The 25,627-nt window shown below is 32.0% G+C and overlaps 1 protein-coding gene across 3 annotated transcripts in view; it reads right to left on the bottom strand.

The window, feature by feature from the left end:
* Positions 1–24,757, bottom strand: part of LOC113555479 (jmjC domain-containing histone demethylation protein 1) — a 28,067-nt gene extending 3,310 nt beyond the window's left edge. The window contains exons 1-14 of one of the 3 annotated variants that reach the window (XM_026959804.2): positions 16,009–16,342; positions 10,762–10,912; positions 10,550–10,675; positions 10,002–10,174; positions 9,549–9,749; positions 9,221–9,490; positions 9,014–9,163; positions 8,756–8,947; positions 8,455–8,682; positions 8,221–8,382; positions 7,841–7,936; positions 7,689–7,778; positions 7,498–7,620; positions 68–3,693 (exon numbers count right to left, since the gene is read on the bottom strand). In XM_026959804.2, the coding sequence (XP_026815605.1) occupies positions 2,314–3,693; positions 7,498–7,620; positions 7,689–7,778; positions 7,841–7,936; positions 8,221–8,382; positions 8,455–8,682; positions 8,756–8,947; positions 9,014–9,163; positions 9,221–9,490; positions 9,549–9,749; positions 10,002–10,174; positions 10,550–10,675; positions 10,762–10,912; positions 16,009–16,083 (3,417 nt within the window). In that variant the 5' untranslated portion in view covers positions 16,084–16,342 and the 3' untranslated portion in view covers positions 68–2,313. Of the gene's footprint in view, positions 1–67; positions 3,694–7,497; positions 7,621–7,688; positions 7,779–7,840; positions 7,937–8,220; positions 8,383–8,454; positions 8,683–8,755; positions 8,948–9,013; positions 9,164–9,220; positions 9,491–9,548; positions 9,750–10,001; positions 10,175–10,549; positions 10,676–10,761; positions 10,913–16,008; positions 16,343–24,446 lie in introns of those variants that run through there. The other 2 variants (XM_026959803.1, XM_026959802.1) reach the window with 2 other exon arrangements.
* Positions 24,758–25,627: the final 870 nt, after the last annotated feature.

The raw sequence follows: 25,627 nt of genomic DNA, 5'->3' as shown, positions 1-25,627 counted from the left end.
CTGGAAAACGAAAACACGCTCGTACAACAAACACTGCGACACGATTTTTGATTTGGACATTTTCCGGTAGATTAACTCTTTTAAATACGCGTTGACCAAATGCGTTTGGCAACAAACCGATTGTATAACTGATAGCACAGAGCATGAGCATTGTTATAATACAAAATACTGTACACGACACCGTTGGATTAGGATTATCTGTAGACGTTATTATCATATTATATACCGCTGCCACGCATTCCACAGTAATCGGTTTTACTATTAAAACGTTGAGGGCCGCCACAAAATATTAGTCAAATTCATGCACAATACACAATTAATATATTGTTTACGATAAATATAACACAACGGATCACGTACGTGCCACAAAATAATGTAATAAATACCGTACAATATATTACATAGCTGTTGGACCAGAAAAATATATTAATTTATATAATAATATAAAATAAATATTTGGGCAATTTATCTTTATTTGTATCACACATTGTGGGCAAATAATAATAATTACATTTTTTATATATAATTATAACTTATTTCTGTACGGTAATCCGTTAACGAGATAACGTATATATATATATATATATATATTAAACACGAATTTAATTAAGCATAGCCAACTTACCCCATTCGGGAGATGCAATTTATTTCGGATATTTTTATTTTTAAACGGAAAAATACATAGTGATAAATAGGTTGTATAACACGAATAATTAGTATTGTCTGATCAATATTTTACACGAACGGAGATTTCAAAGTAACGGATATATGGAGATCCGGCGGGTATTGTTTGCGTTTCATAGTCACCATAATCACATTCTGGCAAAATCAAATTCAACGGAAACGTAACGCCACCACGATCACTCCTCTCTTCCTATTCCCCTTCATAACGAATAAAAATTATACTCTATCCGGCGAGAGGACGTGCCGATTCAGTTAGGTTGATCCACTCCATAGTGAAACTCGGTCAGGGTGATAAGGTGTCACGTGAGAATGCGTAAAACAGATTTTCACCAGGCCGTGGCATGTTCCCTCGCTTGATATAAAGCTATAATGAATAGTTATTACGATAGTGTACTTGTAGTTTTCAATACGAACGGATAACACTTAGATCCCCCCTAAATGCGCGGTGGACATGAAAATATTGTAAACTGCACAGGGGCAGGATGTTATTGTCTATCATGGCAAATGTTACGAGAAATAATTTTAAAATATTATATAATACATTATATACACAATCACCACCATTACAAAAATAATATATACATACAGGTTGATACTGATGTGCGATTTACTAAATTATCGTACGAGATGTTAGAAAATATGACGAGTTGGACGATGTATTTAAACTGATTCATTGAGAACGGACAGAAAGAAAAAACTGTTTACGACGTGACGATAAATAATAATGTCGAGTCAATTTCATACATGGATAATTTATTCAAAATACAATAATAAAAAAAAAAAAGAAAAATAATTAATACAGTCAAAAATATTTATAATTTAAATACAAATAAAACAAAAATCACGGCTGATTAAAAATGTCGATTAATAAATTTCGCTTAGTTTTTAAATTAACTTGCAAACCACTTGATGGTCAACAAACACCAGTCACAATACGCGTTTGATTGCAAAATATTATATAATACTTATAAAACTAACGGTAATACAAACAAAACTTCAGTCTTTTTTTTTAATTTTATATAATTTATAAATAATATATAGTAAAATTGTGATTACGTCTTTGATGAACGTAGAAAAAAAAATACCAATTCCAAAGTTCTAAAAATTAATCGGAAACAGAATATAATATTGTAAATTAGGTGAGCATGAACCCGTTGAGAGATTGTCTTTCGTCAATAAACATCATCGTATTACAGAAAATGTTATACGTACGCAAAGTAGAAAAAAAAAATTCTTTATAAACCGTACCGTGCCGACTGCGAGTAGTAGTCCAAAACCCTCGCCCAAACGTGATGTACAACCCAAATAATACTATCCGGCACTATACCGAAAACAAATCAATAATAAACCATAAATCAATACCAAAACGAAAAACCAAAGGAAATTACCCTTTTCGCGTAAATAGATCGGAAAAAACGAAAAACTGACATGTTTTAATATTGGAAAAAACTATAAAAATATACAAATTATACATTGTTTTACTACTATGCTAATATCGGAACGTGTCGGAGCGCGTGTTTGTCAGTCGTCGTCGTCGACCAGGTTGACACCGCAGTTCACGCGACGTCCGCACTACACTATGACGGTTACACATCGACACGCACGCAACTGCCGGTCGGCGCTCTCCTTTTAACTACTGCTGCCCGTCGAATCGCGTCTTCCGGTCGGCGTCGTCGGCGGCAACGGCGTCGGCGATTCGGGGCACTTGATCAACAACCGGGTCTCGGTGGCCGAGAACCGGTCGTTGGCCACCAGGAACCGGTTGATCGCCGCCGTGGTGACCTTGGGCGTCTGCTTCATGTCCAACCGGCGCAGAGCAGTGCACTTGAGCAGGTGATCGAGCGACGTGTCCGTGACGGCCACGCAACCGGACAGGTCGAGCACCTGGAGCGTGGACACGGCGTTGCCGACGGGCGTGGTGAGCTGCGCGATCCCGGCGTCCGTGATCCGGAAGTTCTGGGACAGGTCCAGCTCGACTAGGCTGGGCGCGTACTGCACCACGTACCGGAGCGACACGTCGCCGATGTCCACGCCGGCTAGCTTGAGGGTGCGCAGGTTCCGGAACCGGGCACGGTTGGTGTTGTCGTTGGACGACGAACGCGAGTCGGAAGGCGGCGACAGCACGTCCCGGAGCGACGCGTCCGTCATGCCGGTCACGTAGCTCAGGTCGAGCGCGGTAAGCGACGGCGGCACTACGCTGCTGCTGCGCAACGCGGTCACGCCGCTCCAAGAGCAGCCCTGCAGCGACAGCACCTTGAGACGGGTCAGCTTGGCTATCATCCACTCTAGCTGCCGCTTGGCGATAGCCGTCCAGTCCATCAGCAACACTTCGGGCTGTCGCTTCACCACGCCCGCCAAGCACGACGCCGTCAGCCGCTTGCCGGTCACGTCGAGCTTGCGCCATAGCGACGGGTCCATCGACATTGCGGACCAGGCGCGGCACACCAGCGCGCACTTCGCCAGCTCGGCGGGCGTCAAGTATTCGAACACCGGAAGCATGCACGCCGCGTCCCCGCAGTAATTGCTGCTGTTGCTGTTGTGGTGATGATTGTTATTGCTGTGGTTGTGGTTATTGTTGTGCAGCTGATAACCGTTTACGCTCCCGCCACTTTGAGACTGCCCGCCCACCTGAGACTTAAGTCCACCCGACTGGGACTTTTGTCCACCCGATTGTGACTTTTGTCCGGCCGACTGAGACTTATTCCCCCCGCCTTTGACTGGTTTCGACACGTAAGACTGTTTCTTAAGTACGTTGCAATGTTTACCCGAACCGCCGGATAGTTGGCTGGCCAGTTGTTTACGTAAATCGATCTTGCGCGACACCTGCGGCGGTGGTGGTGGCGGCTCCGCGATTGACGGAGTGACGACGATGGTGGCGGCGGGCATGGAGGTGGTGGTTATGTTGGTTGTAGCAGTAGTGGTGGTGGTGTTGTTGTACGTTGACATATGGGCCTCCTCGACTTTGACAGAACGGTTTAACATTTTCATAGAATGTTCTTCCATCCATCTCTATAAAAAAATATCAAACGAAATATTGTGTTTACTTTAAAAAAAAAATGTCTATATAATGAACTCGTAAAAATTCGAAACCCCGAGAATTCAGCGAACGATTTGTATATTATATTATAAATTATTAAAACGATTTGACAAACTACGCGCGGTACGTGGTGGTGTGGCTGAAGTCTGATAATAGATACGTCAAAAGTCAAATATTGGATAAGAATAAAATTAACACGATGAAGAATTTTTTTTTTAATTTACAAAACACAGGACGGTTACGTACTTTAAAATAAAAATCTTTTAGAAAAACTTTAAAAAAATAAAAAAAAAACAATTTTTTAAACGAACGTGAAAAAAACACAAAATTTAAAACACAAGTCAACGTACAACAATACCTCCTGTAAGTATAGCATTTGAACTGTATACACCAAACGCTCATTTAAAAAAGCACGATTTTTATCGATTTTACGCACTTAACTTGATAACCATTACAGCGCAATATCTCGTTTTGCAATAACTAATAAGTGATTGATTCGCGCGAGTTTTATAAACTTACTTGTAATATTCATCCGCGTTCAACGACTTAAATTTAATAGGTATAATTCCGTACACAATTTTGCAAGCACATAAGTGCAATATTATAACCCATACACGAGCCTAACAGGATGAGACATGATACAATTAAATAGCATAACATAAAATCAAGTTAAAATATAATATTATATAGACATTTCGTTTTCTTCATGATCTGCATTATTAATGAAGCGACATCAAATTATATTTTTATCAAACTGAATAGCAGTAAACACACAGTCAAGAAACCAAGCTATTATCAATCATGCGCAAGGCGTTTTGGTGAAAACAAAATTGCAGTTACGAAAAGTGAAAACGAGGAAAATCGTTTAGTATATTTGTATTGTTTGACAATGAATTATTAAGAGGAATAAAATAAAATAATATAATTGAATACTAAAATTATATATATTTAACTTTTAATAGGTCACGGTAAAATAATTGTTAATAATCAATTAAATAAATGTATAACTAAAAAATGTGATTAACTTGAATACCTTTAAATGGCATAACTGGGATATAGTAATCTAAATAGGAAACAAGAAAAAAAATAATACACAAAATCACAAGTACACGGTGGTATTAACCATATAATACTAATGTCCACCATAAAATGAAATATAAATTAAATCAGTACACGAACAATAAATAAAAAATGGTTTCAAAATCAACTTGCTTTGTTCATTTTGGTGTAGGACTGTGTTGAATCGGTATTGTGGAATTAAAAATTCTGAGCAGAGCTAGGTTTACTTGGTTTTAACAAATTCAAATAAAATGTAGGTAAATTACGTCAAAGAATTAAATATAGTACCTAATTAAGAAATATATATAAAAGTAACTATACAAAATTGTATGTTATTTGGAATTATGAGTCAAATAATATATATAACTATTAAAATTGTAAATTCAACAAAGACATATAAAAACGATTATAAATTATAATACTTTTTTTAGATATTATCAACAAAAATTTCTTAAATAGTTAACTTATTTTCAAAATTCTATATTAAAAATAAACTTGATATTGTTCAAATTATAGAATTATCACTTTTTCAGTAGATAGAAGATAAATTAGACTAATTTGAGTATATTTCACGTTAATTTTGTAAATTTTACTTCATTTTAATTAATGAAAATGTTGAATTAAGAGTTTTAATTTATAACATAAGATAAGTTTCAATAACACTTGACTGCTTATTCTAACTGTGTATTATTTAGTAACCTAATTAGTGTTATTATAAAGATATATCTTTGAAAACAAGTACATTCTTTGCTTTGCCCAGAATTTAAAATAGAAATAAATTGTACAAAAACTTAAATTCTCACTTGGAAAAATTCATATATTATGATAAATTAAACAATTAATGGTATAATTAAGGAAAATTGGAAAAAATTTAATTAACAAAATAAACATAAAATAATTAATGTTTTAACAAAATTACAACTTACTCACAAAAAATATTTAAGCAATAAAAAAAAATCAAAAAAAAAAAAATCATACAATACTTTTTAATACCAGGTCAGTATCCATTTATTATTACATAGGTAACACACAAGCAGTAAATACAAATTATTTTCAAGAAGTGTCTACCAATGGTGTAGTTATTAAAGCGTTATTTTAAAAAATCTGCACAGCCAGATGAATGCCAGTTGGTAAATGAAACTCTAGCCTAATAGTGTAAATATAAGAATACAATATTTTAGTAAAAATTACGTGCATCAATTTATTAACATTTATTGACTCAGGTTTTAGTCAAATAGAATAATATAATAATCAGGAGGGAAATACATTTAAAATATTAATAATATATTACTTAAAAATGAATTATGTTTAGTTCATGATGTACCGTTCATTGTTTTATGCATAATATAGTGAATAAAAATGTGGTTAGATGCCAGACCATTTGGTTACAAATATCAATAATTTACTGATACCAATCATATTAAAACAATAAAAATATTTTAGTATAATGTGAAAGCAGTATTTATACAATTTTATAAGTAAAGCTGTTTATAAATCAAAAGGAAAAAATATAACCAACCTAACCTGAAGTAAATAATCTAACATCACTTAACTTTAAAGAAAATAGAATGTTTTTTTACAAATTAAATATTAAAAATTATATGAAATAATTCAAATTATTAGTTAATTATTTTTAATAATAATAAAATGTTATGGTTACTTATATATTTCCTTAAATCACAAGGGAAAAATTTAATCATATTCAAAAATAGTATAGTAGTATACAAATCAAGAAGTTATAGACTTTAAAAACTTATTTTATAAGCTATTGGTTAAAATACTTAAAATTGACACCAAAACCACCATTGAAGGACAGGCATTATTAATCAAATTTTATTCATAAAAAATATTTAATAATTTTACAAGCATATTATTTTAACAGTAATAAGTAAATATAATTATTTTTGTGGTTCTTATCTTGTATGCTACGTACTAAATTGTCTTAAGTATTGCATGCTGCCCAGATGTGGACCGGGATTAGGGGTACTACCATGAAGGTAGGAACCGTGGACAGTTTTTACAACTTTCTAACGTGTAATAAGTATTTCATAATTTGTCCTCAAAATTATTAATTTAAATAATACATCATAAATATTCATTATTTTATAATATTACTGTTTATACACGATGCTACCAGAAAAATAATATCTACCATCAATTATAATTCAAACAAAGCAAAGGTTATCATTATATTTATTTGTGTTTTCAACATCAGATTACTATCTAAATAATAATTATTTTTATAATTTTTAATAATACCCTACATCATAACATGCAACAGGTTATGGTAGGTAGAATAAAAGATGAGTACTAGCTTAAATATAATTCATCATACCCTTTATTTCCAATCAAGTCTATAGTAACCATAAATTGGTCTAAAAATGTATATTTTTGAAACAAATTTTAGTGGCTTTAGAAATGTTGATAAAATATATTATTACACAAAAAAAAAAAAATTATTTTAGTGTCATTTTAAAACTTATAAATATAATTTGTTAAAATAAATAACATTAATATGGGAATTATTTTATTTACAAATATATACTGTTAGTTTTTTATCGAGATATTTTATTATATATTATTTTTATTAAAAACATGCTCACTTGAATTTTAAGAAAAATGTAATACCAATATACAGTAAAAATGTACAGCCCAATAATTTAAAAAATATAATTAAAAAGCTGTGTATTGCAGAAAATTAATAAAAATATATTTACCGTTGAAGGCAAAGGTGGTGATCGTTCCGTAGATAAGTTTTCTTTTTTCTCAGTTTTCAGTCTTTTATTCGAAACATTGTCTAAATCGCTTTCAGAATTTGTATCACTGTATTCTTCATCATCCTATAAGTAATTGATTTCAAAATAAATAAAATTATTCTAATTATTTTATAATAATAATATATGCTTACTTTATAACGTTTTTGTGGATTAGTGTCATTGCTGCTGACAGAAGTTCTACGGATATCTGACGATTTTTGTCTAGCACGAAAATGGCGGGGCTAAAAAAAATAAAAGTATATTTAAAATTACTTACAAAATAATAAAAAAAAATTTAACTTACCTTGCTTTCTAAATTTTTCCCTTCCTTGCAACACTTGGGGCACTCCCAGCTATTAGGTAAATCTTCATTATAAGTACCAATATTAGTAAATACAGGCTAAAAATAAAGCAATTTTTTATTTTAATTAAAACCATATTTAATAATAATCTGAATTCTGAACAGTAATTGAAAATCAGGCAAGAATAGTGTGCTATGCAGTAATTCGTAAATTTAACAGTAACAACTAAAAACAAAAATGTATTATAATTATTTTTAAATATTATTTTGAATGTACATAGCACGTTATTAAAAGATTATTACATATTTGTTTATATTTTCTATAACTAGAGCATAGCATGATATTCTAACTAATCCTTCAAACGTTCTAAATGGGTTCTTACTTGTTTTAATAAACAGTCTGGATGTACAATTTCAAAGCATACACTACATTCCATAAGTTGGCTAGGAGTATCTTTAGCAGTTTTCTGTATAGGAATAATAATTTGTTGACCCCAGCCGTCCAATGAACAAATGCCACAAGCTGCAGTTATTGGTAACATTGGCTATAATAGTAAAAAACAAATTGGTATAGTGCATGAAAATTACTTATATTAATTAGTTTAATAATAATGTACCTGTAAGCATTGACGCATGACACAAGTTTGTTTAGCACGACCAGGTCCACCAAACTTGACCATGTCTCTACAGAACGAACATTCTCCACAATCAGCTTGTTTACAAGCTTCACATTTTTTACATCTTGTACGTCTTCTTCTAGGACCTGATCCAGAAGCTGTTTTTCTTGAAGTCTTTACTTTGGCATTCATATCACCAGATGTCTTATAAAACCTTCTTTCTCTTTCCTATAAAAAAAAATTATATTTTAATCAACATTTTATTAAAATTACTGTATTAATAGTTATAATCAATACATGCCTTGTCTCCTTGAATTTTAAGAATCGGTTTTCCACTTATAGCATCTTCGGGTTTGTCATTCTTATGTTTATTTATCACAATTGCCACATTTCTTATCAACTCAATAGCATCTTTGATAAGAGGAGGAACATTTTTTTTATTTGCTGGCAAAATATGCAGATATCGTACTATTGCTTTAATTCCGTGAAGTTCCTGTTCAATATTAAAAACAAGCCATTAAAATATTGTTTTGTATTATCTTAAAATTTAGTATTTTACCTGTTTAGTGAAATGTATATGTTCAACGGGAGCAGGTGAACTTTCAGCACCTTCCGTAAGATGAGACTTACCCAAATCACAATAAACATAACGTTCCAAGACATACCACAACATTTCAGTAAAAAACGGATACCTAAACTTTTGAGGAACCTAAACATTTTCTTTGTATTAGATTCAATAAATTATATACATAAACAATGTATTCACCTTAGTGGATTCTTCCACTTCTGCAACACGAAGCTGTTTCTCAATACCAAAAGAATGTAAAAAATTTCCTCCAAATACCAAAGAGTCTTTGGGAGTATAAACAGCATGAATCCAACCAGTAGGTATAAAGAATGTATCTCCAGCATTCAATGATACACGTCCACATTGTTCAACTGTATCTCCAAAAAATATATCACCTTGCTTACCAGACAGTATCCATTGTTCATAAAGTTTTATGTTTTGTTCAGTTGGCGGTATTAACCAAAATACCTGAAAATTAATAGTTCATTTAATATACATTTGATAAATAAAAATAGATAATTTATACCTTGCTTCCTTTAAGTATATGATACCAAACGGATGTGCCACCAAAATCAATATGAAAGTCAGTATAACAGCCTTTAACAGACATCAAACAATACTTTTGAACTTTTGGATACATCATATCATCTATGACATTAGTTGATTCTGTTTGACTCTCTTTCAAATGTTTAGGCCACACACAATCAACCCAATCCAATTCTCGGACCTACATATAAAAACAACACTATTAATAACTCGATGTAAGTTTATTATTAACAATAGAACGTTTATAATACAAAAAAAAAAAAAAAAATTATAAATTGTTCAAATATTTTAAATACAATTTGAACTTAAACAAATATTAATTAACAAATTATGAATACCAATAATAAATTTACAAAATAATAACTTTCATCATAATAAATGATTATATAAATATTTTTTTAAACAAATAGTTGATAATAGAAAATATACATACAATATTAGGACGCTTTATGTAGTTTTCTAGCTTAGTATGACTAAACTCAAGAGAAATCACATTTAAAAGCTTATCCTTTACTGGTTCTTCATAGTACTTAGTCCATTCTTTCATAGTCATTTCAAAATTCTTTTGTGTGTTAACATCCATTACATCTAACATTCTTCTTGAACCTAAATAAAAAAAACCAAAATTATAGTATAATATAGTAAGTAAGAATATTCAACAAAAAAATTGATTACAAATGCAAAATATTTTTAAATTAATATTTTTTATAAATTCATCAAATATATATATTGTATTAACAACATTTTAAATTTTAAGTATTTTATTATTTAGTATAAATGAATACTTAATTTGTAAAAAATTCTTATATGAAATTACTTTTCTTTCGGTACATCAAACAAACTCAATATAGACTAACATTATTTTATCATTTAATGTGATTGTAGAAGTTGTATAAATGTCATAAAAAAATAATTATTTTTGTGATAAGTAATAATTATTATTCATTACTTAATTTAAATTGAAACCATTATTATACTTACCAACACAAGTGCGAACATCATTTACAGAAAAATTAGGGCTAGGGACATGTAATCCAAGACCAGTTTTATCCTTAAATAATAATGGTATTATGAAACCATATTTTTGAAGATACGAAATTGTAAAATCTATAAAAAAAAAAAAAAAAAAAAATGTTAAGATGATCAAGAAAAAAAAATATAATAATTATTAATTTCAATTTTAAATATCATACCTTTTCCATCCATTTGTTTAACAAAGTTGTGATTTAAATAACGAGTGGAGTCAAGCTTTTCTTGTAAACTAAAAGATCGTACACCTTCAATTTCTTCTTCATCGCCATATGCCCAATCTTCTGAATAAGTTTTCTTTTCTTTGCGTGTTCTCTGTAAACCATATTAAAATTTTTAAATATTTTTAATTTTTCATAGATAAATCAGTTATTATTGAAAGCCAAATGTGTTTATTTTATGTTTGATCAAAATTTATTATTATTATTATCATTTAAGTTTTATTTCTGAGGACAATTCTTTTTTAGATTGTTATCATTAATAGTGCTTATAGTATGTTGCCGTTGAATAAAAATATAAGGGCATACAAAAATATCGTCATAAAGCTAATGACCACTATCTGCCTATCTATTAAATATACAACACTTTTGTCTTTGTTTAACTAATGTTTTCATTAAAATTTAATAATCAATTATTAATGTGTTATTCAGTTTTTTATACTTCATGTAAAACTTATGTCTTTACACATTAAATATAATTTTAGAGCATTAAATTCAAAGCCATGTTGATTGTATTGTTTTTTTTTTATAATAAATATAAAGTCTAACATTTGACACAACCAGAGTATAGATAAAATGTAAACTATGATCTCTAAACAAAAATTATTAGGTATAATAATTTATAAAAAATGTTCTTTAACTACACTTTTTATCTATAAGAATTGTTTTGTTGAATTAAAATATACATCCCCCTCAATAATACGTGTTATCTGTAAGTACCAAAATCAATAAGAAATACAATTGTTTAGTTTAAAGACAAAATGTTTTATTTATTTTTTGTTATAATTACCACTATATAGGTTTAACATTTTTGAAAAAACGAAACACTACTATTGATATATTATATGAACAAGTCTATTACACATATATGGTATCTGTACAGTGTCATTAATTTTCAGTATAATAAATCGCCTGTCTACTATATATAAATAATATGATGATCAAAACAAGCTGTTGTTCTATATTAAATGTCAATTCAAAGATTAGAAATAGAAGGTACCTATGTTACTGATATGCGTAACCATGTAGGTATGAAGAAAAATTGATAGAAAAAAAAATAAAGAAAAATAGGGTCACCCGGTTAGACTTTGCCAAGAGAGGTGACCCCGAAAAAATTTATGTTCAGAGTTCCAATCGGAATTTGGCGATGTGTGAACACATTTAAATGATATAATAATCCGACAGCACGTATAATACACGAATATCTTCGTGGTATTAACAAAATACGCGTTTAAAATTTATGATTTATTTACAGTTGACATCATTACCCGAGTTTAAAAACGAAAAGTAGCCGTGAAAAATAATATTATATTGTTTATATATTATTAACTGGACGACACCAGTGACTACTATTATGCACGGATTAAATTTCCGAAGTTCACGAATCATTCATTGAGATTGCCAAACGGTTGATTCAACCAAAAATGCAGCACATTGTGCACACATCACACAATATGACGCGACAGAAAGAAAATCTGATGTGTACTACCAGACCACCCACCAACGGATCATAATAAAAAATTATTAATAATGTGATACACATGAACGACAAAAATGCCCGATAAAACGATCGGCCGGACACGAGAGAAACAAAAATCGAATCGTTATCGATATCGTGTACCACAAAAAAAAATGCGTCAAACATCGAGTCACAGTTAAAAAAGAATATATTTTATTGCCAGTACGTTAAGTGAATACGACTAAAATGTAGATATCGAGAGGTAGTGGTGGGGGGAAGTAGACTCATGATCGAGGATCATAGCGTTTACGATCGACAATGAACAAAGATTCATAACAATCATCAACGATGTCTCGACCATTCTTCTATCATAAAGTCCGCTGCGGCATTATTTTACCGTCCGACCGGAAACAAGACGACGACACGTCATGTACGCCGCCGCGTTCCACGCAGACTGCCACACACCAGTCAGTCGACGTTGCAGCAGAGAGCGCGAACGACGGCGAATCGGTAGTTTATGTCTGGCTCGGGAACAAAAAAACGAAAATCACATTACGGAAAGCATAATATTACTCGAGGTTTGATGTTGTGATAATAACTAAATATTTATATATAAAACGCAACAGTTTTTTATTCACCATCCACTACCCGTATAATAATACCTACTACGTAACAAAAATAATGACGCATAATCCTTAAAACAAAATCAAATTATCCCTGTTAGAGACGTTAAAACAATACATGTATATTAAAATATGTTATTGATATCGTTATCACGTTATTCGTTTACAAACGAAACACGGTGTTAGGAGTATACACAACTCGGAGTGCACACGCTTTCACGACGAATCGCAGTTTTGTTACGGTCACGGTAATGTATATAGATAGGTAACATCTTCGTGTGTTAAGTTATTTTAATTTTTTTCTTAAATTTAAATATATTTAAAATATAACCAATGTGAACGGAAATCTTGCGTGTCGGATTCGTTTGTCGGCACAATATACACAAACATCATTGCCGAGTGAACACAGGTTGTTTAAACGTTTACGCAATACTTTAACAATAAGGAATACAAGTAGCCAGGACCGAGTCTAGTCAATTTTTATCTGTGGAAAAGTATGAAATTAGCGCCCTCTCATAATTCAGCCTCTTCTATTATGCTGCTGTTATTTAGTAATTTGCCGATCAAGTCAGTCTTCGCGAAAAAACGCCCCACGGATAGCTGCCCCATCCCTAGATCCAGCCCTGCTAATAGCAAACATATCTACAGGTTAAGTGTACAAATACACACTTTTACAAAATACATAGTTGACAATTTTAACTCAAATTGTTTTAACTAACGTTAAAGGTTAGGATCTAACATAATCTAGTCACAACCATAACATAAATCTAATTATAATAGGTAAAATGTGAGAAGATTAAGACAACATAATATACCAGGTAAGTAAAATTATTCATCACTAAATTTAATTTCGATTTTTTATGTCTAAAGGCTACTATCAAACTCGACTCATTTGAACATAAAGGCTCTGGAGAAGTGTTAGCGAAACCATCAGTTATTTTTAATTTCGCAATAGTTATCTTTGTTTAAGCTTAACATCATCAGTCAAGTTTAAGTTTACAAGACATTGCGTGTCATCATTCTTCAAGATGATGATCGTTAAATTATGTTACGATAAAGCATGAACTCACAATTCGGTCAGCTACATTTAATTCTTTAAGAACTTAATATTCTATTGTGATGATAATACATTTTCTAACATTTTTATTACAGACTCTGTTAACACGTATACCAACTATACAAGTGACGAAATTACATTAGATTGAATGAACAAATTAATTTCACTTCTTTAAAACACAGAATTTATCGTTTATTTATTCCGTGGAAGGAAATATGATATTAAAAATGGTATTTTGACACAATTTAGTCACAACCATAACATAAAATAATTATGATGTGATAAGGCTGACAACAACAAACTACAATAATTCATTACTTAATTTCATTCAATTTATGATGTCTAAAGGCTACTATCAAACTCAACTCATTCGAACGTAATGCTCTGGAGTAGTGTTAGCGAAACCATTAATTTTAATTTCGCAATTATCTTTGTTTAAAATTGACACAATCAGTCAAGTTTAAGTTTACAAGACCTTGCATGTTACAATTCTTCAAGATGAGGATCGTTAAACTATGTTATGATAAAGAAGCGTGCGCTTAACCCACGATTCGGTGATCTACTTTTGGTTCCTTAGGGATTTAATGTCCTGTTGTAATAATACATTTTCTAACATTTTTATTACAAACTCTGTCAACATGTACATTATACCAACTATATAAGTGACGAAAATGCATTAGATTGAATGAACAAATTAATTTCACTTCTTCATAACACAGAATTTATCGTTTATTTATCCCGTGGAAGGAAATATGATATTATAAATGATATTTTGACACAATTTAATTACAACCTAACATAAAATAATCATGATACATAGAAAAAATGTGATAAGGATGACAACAACAAACTACAATAATTCACTATTTAATTTCATTCAATTTATGATGTCTAAAGGCTACTATCAAACTCGACTCATTCGAACGTAATGTGCTCTGGGGAGTAGTGTTAGCGAAACCATTAATTTTAATTTTGCAATATCTTTTTTAAGCTTGACATCATCAGACAAATTTAAGTAAATAAGATCTTGCTTGATATATTTAAATTCTTCAAGATCGTCGTTTAATGATATAATAAATCGCGCACTTAACTCAAAATTAAGTTACTTTTGACGAGCTATGGATTTAAACATATAACATAAATTATAAGACTAATAAACGGTTCATACAAAAAAGTGATTTTTAAATAATACTACGTGTGCAATGCACACTTTCGAAACCCAAAAATGAGTTTAACATGTTCAGTTGGGGAAACAAAGCCGTAAAACCGGCTTACGCGCTGACTGATCATATCGATACACAAACACACACAAATTCCATGCTTAAATTTGTCATTGTAAAAAAACAGTTTGATTTAATAATAATAATTGTATTAGTTTAACACGAAAACACCTTAAGCATAATACATAATATGTTCCATACTAGAGAGATTAAAAGACACTACTTGTAAGTAGTATAATATTCAACCAGTTACAGTATTATATTTAAATATATTTACTACGGGAACGGGACAAAAAAGAAAAAGAAAATACCGTTTTTAACAATAACGGAATACGATATAATAGTATAAATGGGTGTGTGTACGCGCGCACTTATTAAATTTTATAACGAAGATGAACAGGTGTGTGTAACGGCGTGGTGAATTGCGTATGATATTACGGCCAATACCAGTATAAACATTGAACGGAAATTAGTGTCGCTGAGAAAATCGCGTAACACCAGGCAGGCGACATTATTATATTAATTATATTTATTTCGCAGCAAGATCGAAAACTACAAATGGTCAAATGGTAATCGCAGTCCAAGTTCAATGGTAAAATGTTACTATTCATTTAACCAGAATCCAGAGATCGAAAACAGGTTATGAAAGGGATTTTATGAAACGTTTATCACGTCGTCGACACGGTATGTGTCATCGTAGAAACGGCGGAGAATGAAATTCTTTTACCGAAAAGAATTTCGGCGCGAGTAATTCGTACTTGGGCGCTCGCGCGCGCGTGCTCCGTCAAACAGACCCCTCCCCCGAAACGCGGCAGCGGTGCGCGTTTTACTCACGATTCTCGACGAATATTTGTGGTGGTGCGACGACATCGTTTTCCCGGGCTCGCTGTCGCGCGACGATGACGCCATTTTCGTACGACCGCGTTCTATGCGGCGCGCGCACTCGCAGCGGCGTACTAGCGTCGCTCACGCTCGCACCGACGTCACACGCACTCGGTCGGTCTCGCTCGCACTCTCACTCGTGGCGCGCGCGCTCGGGCTCGACGCTACGCTCACTCACACACACGACTACAACAACCATAGTAATAGTAATAGTAATAATAGCAAAACCGGGGAATAGCGGAGGCGACACGATGCACGACAGTCGACCGACGAGTACGGCGGTCGTTTGTGCAGACGCAACTGGCGCGCGGCGCGTCCGTGTGTGGTGTGTGTAGTACGTACTACGGGTGAGGCAAGGCGCGCGGCGTCACCGGCGGTCGCGCGAGCGCTGTATACCGGACGACTGCGACGGCGGAAAGGAGAAAGCGGGGAAAACACGCCGCCGCCTACTACTCTACTACTACTACAAGTATTGCCGCCACCGCATTATTATTTTTATTATTGTAAATTATTATTATGATACGCGTCGTCCTGGTGGTAATGGTAGTAGTGAGGAAATAAGTATATCGAAGAGTAGAACGAGCGCGCGCGGCGTTCGCGACACGCGGAGGCGAAAAGAAAAACGAACCCGACACTCACGCGAATAAAAAAAAACGCGATCGGATAGGTCGGGTTTTTTACGTGCGCGACGGCGACCAAAGAGAGATTTGAAACGACGTAGTTAAAAAATACTAAAAACATACACACACGTATGCATACCGACTTTCGAGTGCATTTTTTTGTTTAAAGCGAGAGCGACAAATTTACAATTTTAACAACTTTTTTTGACCACTCAAATTTTACAAGAGATATAACCCATTAAAGTAATTATAAAAGATTATAATTTATTAGAACACAGGATATCAATTTTTGGTGGCTGTAATTGTATTGTTATCCACCAGTTGGTAGTTAACCGCTACACCAAAATCACTTTATGGTTAAAGATTGTTTGATCACATTATCTTGGTATACATATTATTTAGACCCGGGTTGAAGGTTGATTGGTGTAACAACCTTTTATATTTTAAATAATATATTTTTATCAATAGAAATAATTGATAACCATTTGACCACTGTAACCAGACGTCGACAAGTTATTTTTCAACGGGGCAAAACCTGGTAACACACATGGCGCGTTAAAAAATTATCATATCATTAAGCCAATTAAAAAACTGGGATTTTAACACAACGAATTAAATTATTTATGACACGAGTTTAAAAGCACCTTAACTGATACTAATTGCTTTCAAACATAACTAATTTGTGATTACTTCTATTTTTAATATTTCAAGAACAGATTTCAATTTTTACAGTATTATACTATACTGAGAAATAGTAAAAGGTATCATCGGGGGTATTTTCATTACACCGAGTTACACAGCTGCAATTTTTAAATTTATTGCCTAACGGGTAAAAAAGTATCAGTAAGTTAATACAATTGCTTTATACGTAAATTCTCTTTTTTTTATTTCATTTTTTTATATACATATAACAAGCCATACTTTTTTCTAACCAATAGTATTATCACGATAGTTACTATTGACAAGATTTATGTTACAAAAATACGTGTTTTACAATATTATTTTTGTTTTAGCATTACACGTGGTACGACGTGATATCGTTCTCTCGTTATCGCATTCAGAAATAAATCGCACACTGGCAGATGTATTAGTCCAACGCACGATTCGTAATAGGTAGTCGATATTGTTATAATATTCACTGTAGTATCTTTACGAAAAATAAGGGTAAAAATGCAATTATAAGAATACACTTAATACTTATTATGTTTTCTTCTAAGCCTAACCTATAATAGATTTTAGGTTACAAATAGCTTTTTAACTAGAAATTGCACGAGATATTTAACCTTAATTAATAGCCTCATAAATAGCCAGTCCGGTGCACCTTAATCCAATAAATAATAAATAAATCGGTAATATTACTCTTAGGTTGTTCGAGTAGAATACCAAATATATATACGTGACAAAAAATGTTGATTGATCTAGTGTCGAATCATCATTAATATTTTCAGTTTTAAATACTCCTAAACAGTGATAAAATAGTAATATTATTATGGACGGAATAATAGCGACGACGAATTTAAATAATATAAATATGTACGAGAATAAATTGACTAAATATAATATTATCCTCGGTTCCTACAACATGGTAATGTTATTACAAAGGACATGTTAATGGAAATTAATCCACGTCGTCTATACGATATAATATATACCCATCAGAATGTACAAATGTACACATTAAAATAATTTTAATAAAAAATAATAATAATATTGTAACCACAATTGCATATTGAATTTATAGAAAAAAATTACCACCACAAAAATGATAATCCTTACAATAATCTGAATTTTTCAATAATGTGATAACAAATGATTCTCATTAAGTTGAATTGTAAAAATCAATTGTTGTCATGTTTTAATAGCTAGACAACAACCAATCAAATAAAATTTTTATAAAAAATATTATGAATATACTCATGTATATTATATAAGTATAAAAATTATAATTTCTACATTTCTAATCCTATAATTCGATAACTGATCTGAAAAAATTTGTTTTAATTCATTAAATTGAATAAATTTGATTGAAAATAATTGGTGGCGTAGATTACACAATTTAAAATTGAAAACGTTCTGAATAACATACATGATTGACAGTAAACGTCTTCGTTTAACCTGGATAACATTAATTATACAATAAAATATTTTTTTATCATATCAACTAAGTATGAGAATTATAATTCTCCTACAATTTATTGTATTTAGTAAAACTCTCAAGATAATAATAGGTAGGTTAAGGAAATCGAAAGGAATATAAAAAGAGTAAAGACGAGTACTATGATCAAGTTTGAGGAATAACGGGTTTTTAAAGTATCTACCATTATTACATTATTGTACACGATCTTAAACATATTATGACTCTCTCCTTCGTTTTAAGAATAGCCCTAACACGTTTTTGCACGTTCAAATGACCCTAGAGGCTTAGTCTATAGTATGTATAAAACCTAAAATGTATCAAAACGTCAAACGTTAAGTTTCAGCAAGAGTTGAGATATAAGAATGAAAAAATGTACTATTCAGTTAATTAAAAATGTGAAAAATATTAAGTAACACAAAATTTAATCACAGAAGTATGCTTAATTAAGACGATATATGTTTAAATTTTAAATCGATACGTTATTGTATTTATATTATACTATACATTATACACTATTATCCCCTATTTTAATTAATTTAAAATGTTATAATCTAGGAATATGACTGATTTAATATATATATATATATATATATATAATAAATTAAATTGTCTTAAGCTACATTTTATTATAAGCACCAAATACATTACGAGAGTTACTATTTTATATTTCCATCTAGTTACTATACTTTAAAGTAATAATATACTTTATTGTTTATTACTTCAAAATACTAGGATGATAGGTTTATAATAGAAGTATGAGATTTAATTTATATTATCTTTTTCTAATTGTTTAAAATTAATTACAAATCTGTAATAATTACCAGTTATTTTAATTAATAAATTAGATCAGAATATTATTAAACCGGATATGATATTATATTATGCTATTTGAGTTTTTTTAAATTTATTGGAATAATAAATCAAAGCTTAACGATATATCGCAGACTACTTCATAAACCAGTGTTAAATTTGAGTCTTCAGTAAAGATCTAAATAGTACTATACACAAAAGTAGGCGCGCAATAGACAATAATATAAAATAATGGTAGTAGTAAACATTTAAAATATAAATATTTTATCGATATAGAATAATATTCATCTCATTCACATTAAACGGATTTAATATACAAATAAATGTGTTGAAACTGAGATTGCAATTAAAACAAATATAAAATATGATTATTATTAATTTAAAATAGTTTAAAAATTCATTCCACGTCCAGTAGTCCATGTATAATTACTAGTATACAACATTGTATAATATAGGTATGGTGACCAGCCGTACTCTTTTTCGTAGGACAGTACTCTTTTTTTAGGTATGTCCTAGTGTCCTTAACAATAATGTTAAGTACATGATATAATACTGTTTTTTTTTAATTATTATGGGCTAATACGTGTTTATGTGTTTTTACTGTTTCTTATAACTTGATTATAAATTTATATTTTATGGTTCGACCTAATATTTTATTGGTTGGTAGCACGATTTAAGATATACTAAAATCATATATATTTAAATTTTACACTTGGTATTTTTACCTTTAAAAAATAATTTATACTTTAGTTTAAGTTTACTTCAAATTCTTCAATATCAAAGTATTTTCATTATTAAGACACACACTAGATGAGTTGACATTATAATTTCAAATAATTGGTTTTTATAATTGATAATCATAATACAATAATTAGAGTAATCAAATGAAATTTAAAATAAATGTTATAGAAGGTATGGAAATATGGGTAAAACGGGTAGAATAGTATACGCATTGGGCAATTACGACAGAGAAGGAGCTATTTTTTAAAATGTACTTTTTTTTAAATTTTTATATCTGGTCACCATAAGTATAGGTGCCTATTTTTGAATGTTTTATGATCTTATGTAAAATATGTAATAGATAGGTATAGTAAGTGTAGTTATTTAAATGACCTACATAATGAAAATAATATAATAATAATAATGTTCCTATGATAGTTTCTATCAACTATATGATGACCTAGGAAATATCAATTTTTTTAAGTTGGTAGCTGTGCAGCAGGGGTTTTTATACAATTATTGTAAGTTAAAAAAGTAATGCAGAAGAACACTAAATAGTAAAACCCAACATTTAACATAGAAAAATATTATTGATATCTAAATTCGACCAAAATCTTTTAGATTATTTTTACTTTGATGTTTTTTAAAATGTAGTTAATGTTTTATATTCTAAGCTGATCGATTGTTTTAGGACGCGGTTTTTTGACGAAGTACCTATACCTTATAAAAAAACTTAATTATTTTAAATTGTAAAATCTTACAAATTTTTATACAATATGCTTGCATTGTTTTAGAATACACTTCCAGGGCTCAATATAGTATTTCAATTCTTTGTGAAATCTAAATTTAAATTAATTTTAAACAATTAAAATGTTATCTTTTCCACTATTTATATTACTATCCATTTTAAACACAAATTATTATATCAGGCACGGACACGCACAAATAACATGAAAAGTTTATTTATAGTGTGACAACTAAAATCAATATTACATTCATTATTTATTACTAAATTAAATATTATAAAATTTGGTTGTTGACGTTATTAAGTGGTAAATTGTATGTATTAGTATAATATAATTTTAAAAAAATATAGCAGTAAGTATTTGAAGAACTACTCATATATATCCTAATAGTATGGAAATAAGGAAAATATAACACGGGACAGAGCATTTAAACAATCCGGGACGGAACTCAGATATAGCCCATTGAGAATACACCGCGGCCAACTTAAATTATCAGTTATTCAATACATGGCCAACCCAACGCACAGTGGAACCAGTATCGGCGGTATCGATGGCAAGGTGTAATACCATGGGGATGCGCAGAAACGGTATTTTTTCTCGCTAGTCAATGTGTGGAGAACACAACACAACACAACTGTTTTTTTAAAGATTTCTATATTTTTTTATATTTGCATGACGTGAATAAGTTTAATAGGAATAACCATGCACAAATATAACTTACTATTTGTTTTATTTTATATTTTCGAACGTGAAAAATGTATTTGATAAAACCTATCGAAATACAGACATTTTTCCTTACTTGTAGATACGAGGTGCAACTATATAGAATTTATGCATACCAAGTAACAACAGAAACTTCATCACTTCATCAGTAATTACAATATCGATAATAAAATCTCGAAAATAACTGTTTGATTTTTCAAGTTATAATGCAATACGACAAGTACTTGCCAAATTATTGATTTACAAAATGTAAAATTATTAGAAATATTTTAGAATACAATAAATTCTTCGAATAGTTATCAAATGCTGAAATATCTGTTTATAAATAATTATTTCTAATTCTGAACAATATTACATTAATGTGCAAAGTTTTAAAATACTTAGTAAAATCTATTATTGTTGTCTTATTAATAGATGGTCTTTACGTTAGAACTCTACTATTTATTATTTTTACAGAAAACATATTATCCACAGATTCAACATGAAACCTGATTTTTCATCGTTCCCGAAAACGAAAATATCGTGGGGAAACACACATCAAAAAGACAAAACCGACATCGCTCGATTGTTATCGTAAATTCACTTCACATCAACATCAATTTTTAAACATGTGATTTGCTATTGGATTCAATATAACCTATTGTTATATTATAATAATATAATATAGTTCAACACAATCACAATATGTATGGAAAACACGATGGTGGCGTGTACTAAAATCGACACATAAAATAGAGTCAAGTTACATAAAGTTTGACACATAAATCCCTTGGAATCCGAAAACAAAATAATACAAACATAAATCGGCAAATCTATAACTATGTATGTATATGTAAATGAATATACGTGGGGGAAAATCACTCAACCAGTTGGCACCAAATTGTACCTAATTTTAAACCATATCTCATTGATGAGTAGGAATTAGTTTGTGCAGTTAAATATTGCCCTCCTCACATCACTCGAGAAAATGGACTTCTATAATTCTACAGGTGCATAATATTTTAATACTGGATATCCATATGAACGTACACAAACGCATAACACCATAGTACATGGCGTACTCGTGGTGATTATTAGTCTATAAATGATGCGAATTCGAGTTAGTGGGAGGGCAACCGATATTTTAGATATAATTAGAACACGCGTGTTTGCTATTGTAATGGTTGGGAATATAAATAAACGGTTTCGGGCAGAAGTAACAAACGATATGCGACGACTAAAAACACATACATAACACACTAGCGAGCGCGAATAGGTGCGGGACGGCGGCGACCATTACGCGTTAATGGATCTAAAAAAACTCGATTTTCCACGAGAGCTGTAGTGGCGTAGTACCAAAATACACACTACCGTAATTTATAAAACATACACGCATACAGAAGTATGTTATAAATTAATATAATATTATTAATATTATATTGTATCACGTCCAAGTCATCCCCGAGGGATGAGTTTTGGGTAAAAACACGTCAGGGGGTGTGCTAGGAGAGGGAAACGAAACATTTATCGGCCTGGGCGAACCAGAGCACCATCTATACCGTGCACGTGAATAACAAACAAATGCGACGACCCATGCGTATTATTATTATTTACGTACGCGGTGCCGGTGTCTGCTCTGTACCTGCGATTCAAACGCAACGCACTGCGGCGTGTTGTTTGTTATTGTGGTACTATTATTTATTATTATCATCATTGCCGTCTACGTACGTAGTGCGCGCGCAATGAAACGAGGGCGGTAGCGGTTGGTAGTGGTGGTGGATTTCCCGACGACTACGTGAGGTATGGGTTTGGGAGGGTCGTACGGACGGACGCGCCTTTGTCGACGAAGTCCGCCGTCGCCGCCGCCTGGTGACGTCACCGTGACACGACGGATGGTGATTTCCCACCACCACCACCACTACACTCATTTTCCGGTCAAAGCCGTCAATCGCGTGAACTGTTCATCTTCACAACATCATTCCACACACAAACCGCCCCCACCTTTAAACCCGAGTCGTCGCCATACATTAATTTCACTAAACACACAGTCTCTTGCGCGACCGAGCTAAAATGATAATATTATCAATGGGGGGAGGGAAAAAACCAGAGAATGATGAAAAAAGTTTTGACGGACGCATGTGGTGATTAAAATTACGATATCGTTATGGTAGTCGGGGTCGGATGAAAAGACGAACTGCGGCGGCGGCTGCTGTGGACGTGCCTCCCCCGTGGGTCGTCATGGCCGACGACGACGATGCGAAACACGCGCACGCGTGCACGCGAAACACATCGGTAGACGCCGGACACGGCGGGTGGCGGTGTCGACGGCGGCCGTGATAATGAAAACACACGGTACACGCGCTCTCGTGCACTCACACGTACAATATACACACACACATATATATACATAATATAATAACATAATACAGCGATATCAAAACGTGAACATGACGTGCTGTAATAGTCCATCGATATAATTTTCTAATTTCTACCACCCGTGCTCGTATGCAGCCGATAATAACTACGATACCCCCTCCCCCCTATAAGATCGTTAGTTTGTTTCGGCGCTTGTGACGGTATATTAATATATTTATGTTATAATTAATAAAAAATGCGTCACGATCAAGATATAATGTATAAAAAATCATCGCTCACCAGACTTCTCGTGGTCAAACCACCGCCACCGCAACTGTTGCTGTCGTCCGACATTATTCCGACACGTAGCCCGGGTGGTGGTTTACCGTCGTGTGGACTGTCGTAAAGGTTCTGCAGTCGTTCGTGAATCTTTCTACTTCCGGTTTTGATTCGTCTCCGAGCTGCATGTGCGCACTAACGCGGCACGTCGCTTGCGATCACTCGCTACTCTGGCGGTGGTTATGAAGACGACGCGACGACGGGGCGAGGTGAATTGTGAAAAAGGTGACGGGCGTACGGACGATCCGACGGCTGACGAGTGTCGACCGAAAACGCGGCGGACATACTGATCGTCAGATCGTCGTGCGGACGTGCGGTGGTGGTGATGGGGCGCCGGTGGCGGTATGGCGGCGGCAATATACCCGACAGCCCCGCCGCACCACCGAGACGCACCCTACCGGCCGCAATCGATACCAATCGGATTGCCACACGAAAATATTATTACGATTATTATTATTACTATTGTTGTTGTTGTTACATATCAGTTATATATATATATATATATATATATATTAGTTGTCCATTATTAATATCTCATTAGTTATTTATTATTAACTAAGTTTTTATTCTACGATCATATTAATTATAATTTATAAAATTATATATATATATATATAATATATAATATAATTACGTATACTTACAAGCGAATTTGTGTGTTAAATTATTCGTATGCCTACAAAATATAAATAAAAGAACGGTGCCGCACGTCCACTAATGTAAATTACTGCAAATCGTATTTTCCCCGATACCACGACAATTATTTTTGAAATTACAAGATACGACTGACATCTGAAATAGTTAATAGTTTTACCATAATATTATCTCTTCTACTACTTAATTACAACTCAATACTAGCTCATGTTTTTACGTTTTACATAGTTAATAATAATTATTATTATATTATAACGGTGTTGTTCGTTAATTTAAAAACTTAAAAAAATATACATATAGGTGAAACACATTGTGAATCTTAAATTTTTTATTTTTCGTTAATTATTAGTGTATTATTGCATACACACTATTGGACTTCGCTGCTAATTTTTTAATATTTTGTAATATTTCAGTTATGAATTTCTTGTACAATTCTTTTACTACTTTTCGCATACCAACTCTAATTCTTAATAAAGTCATTACTCATT

Source organism: Rhopalosiphum maidis, chromosome 4 (assembly GCF_003676215.2).
Source record: "Rhopalosiphum maidis isolate BTI-1 chromosome 4, ASM367621v3, whole genome shotgun sequence".
Lineage (NCBI taxonomy): Eukaryota > Metazoa > Arthropoda > Insecta > Hemiptera > Aphididae > Rhopalosiphum > Rhopalosiphum maidis.
Note: the sequence above shows the minus strand (reverse complement) of the source record. Positions and strands in the feature narration are given on the sequence as shown.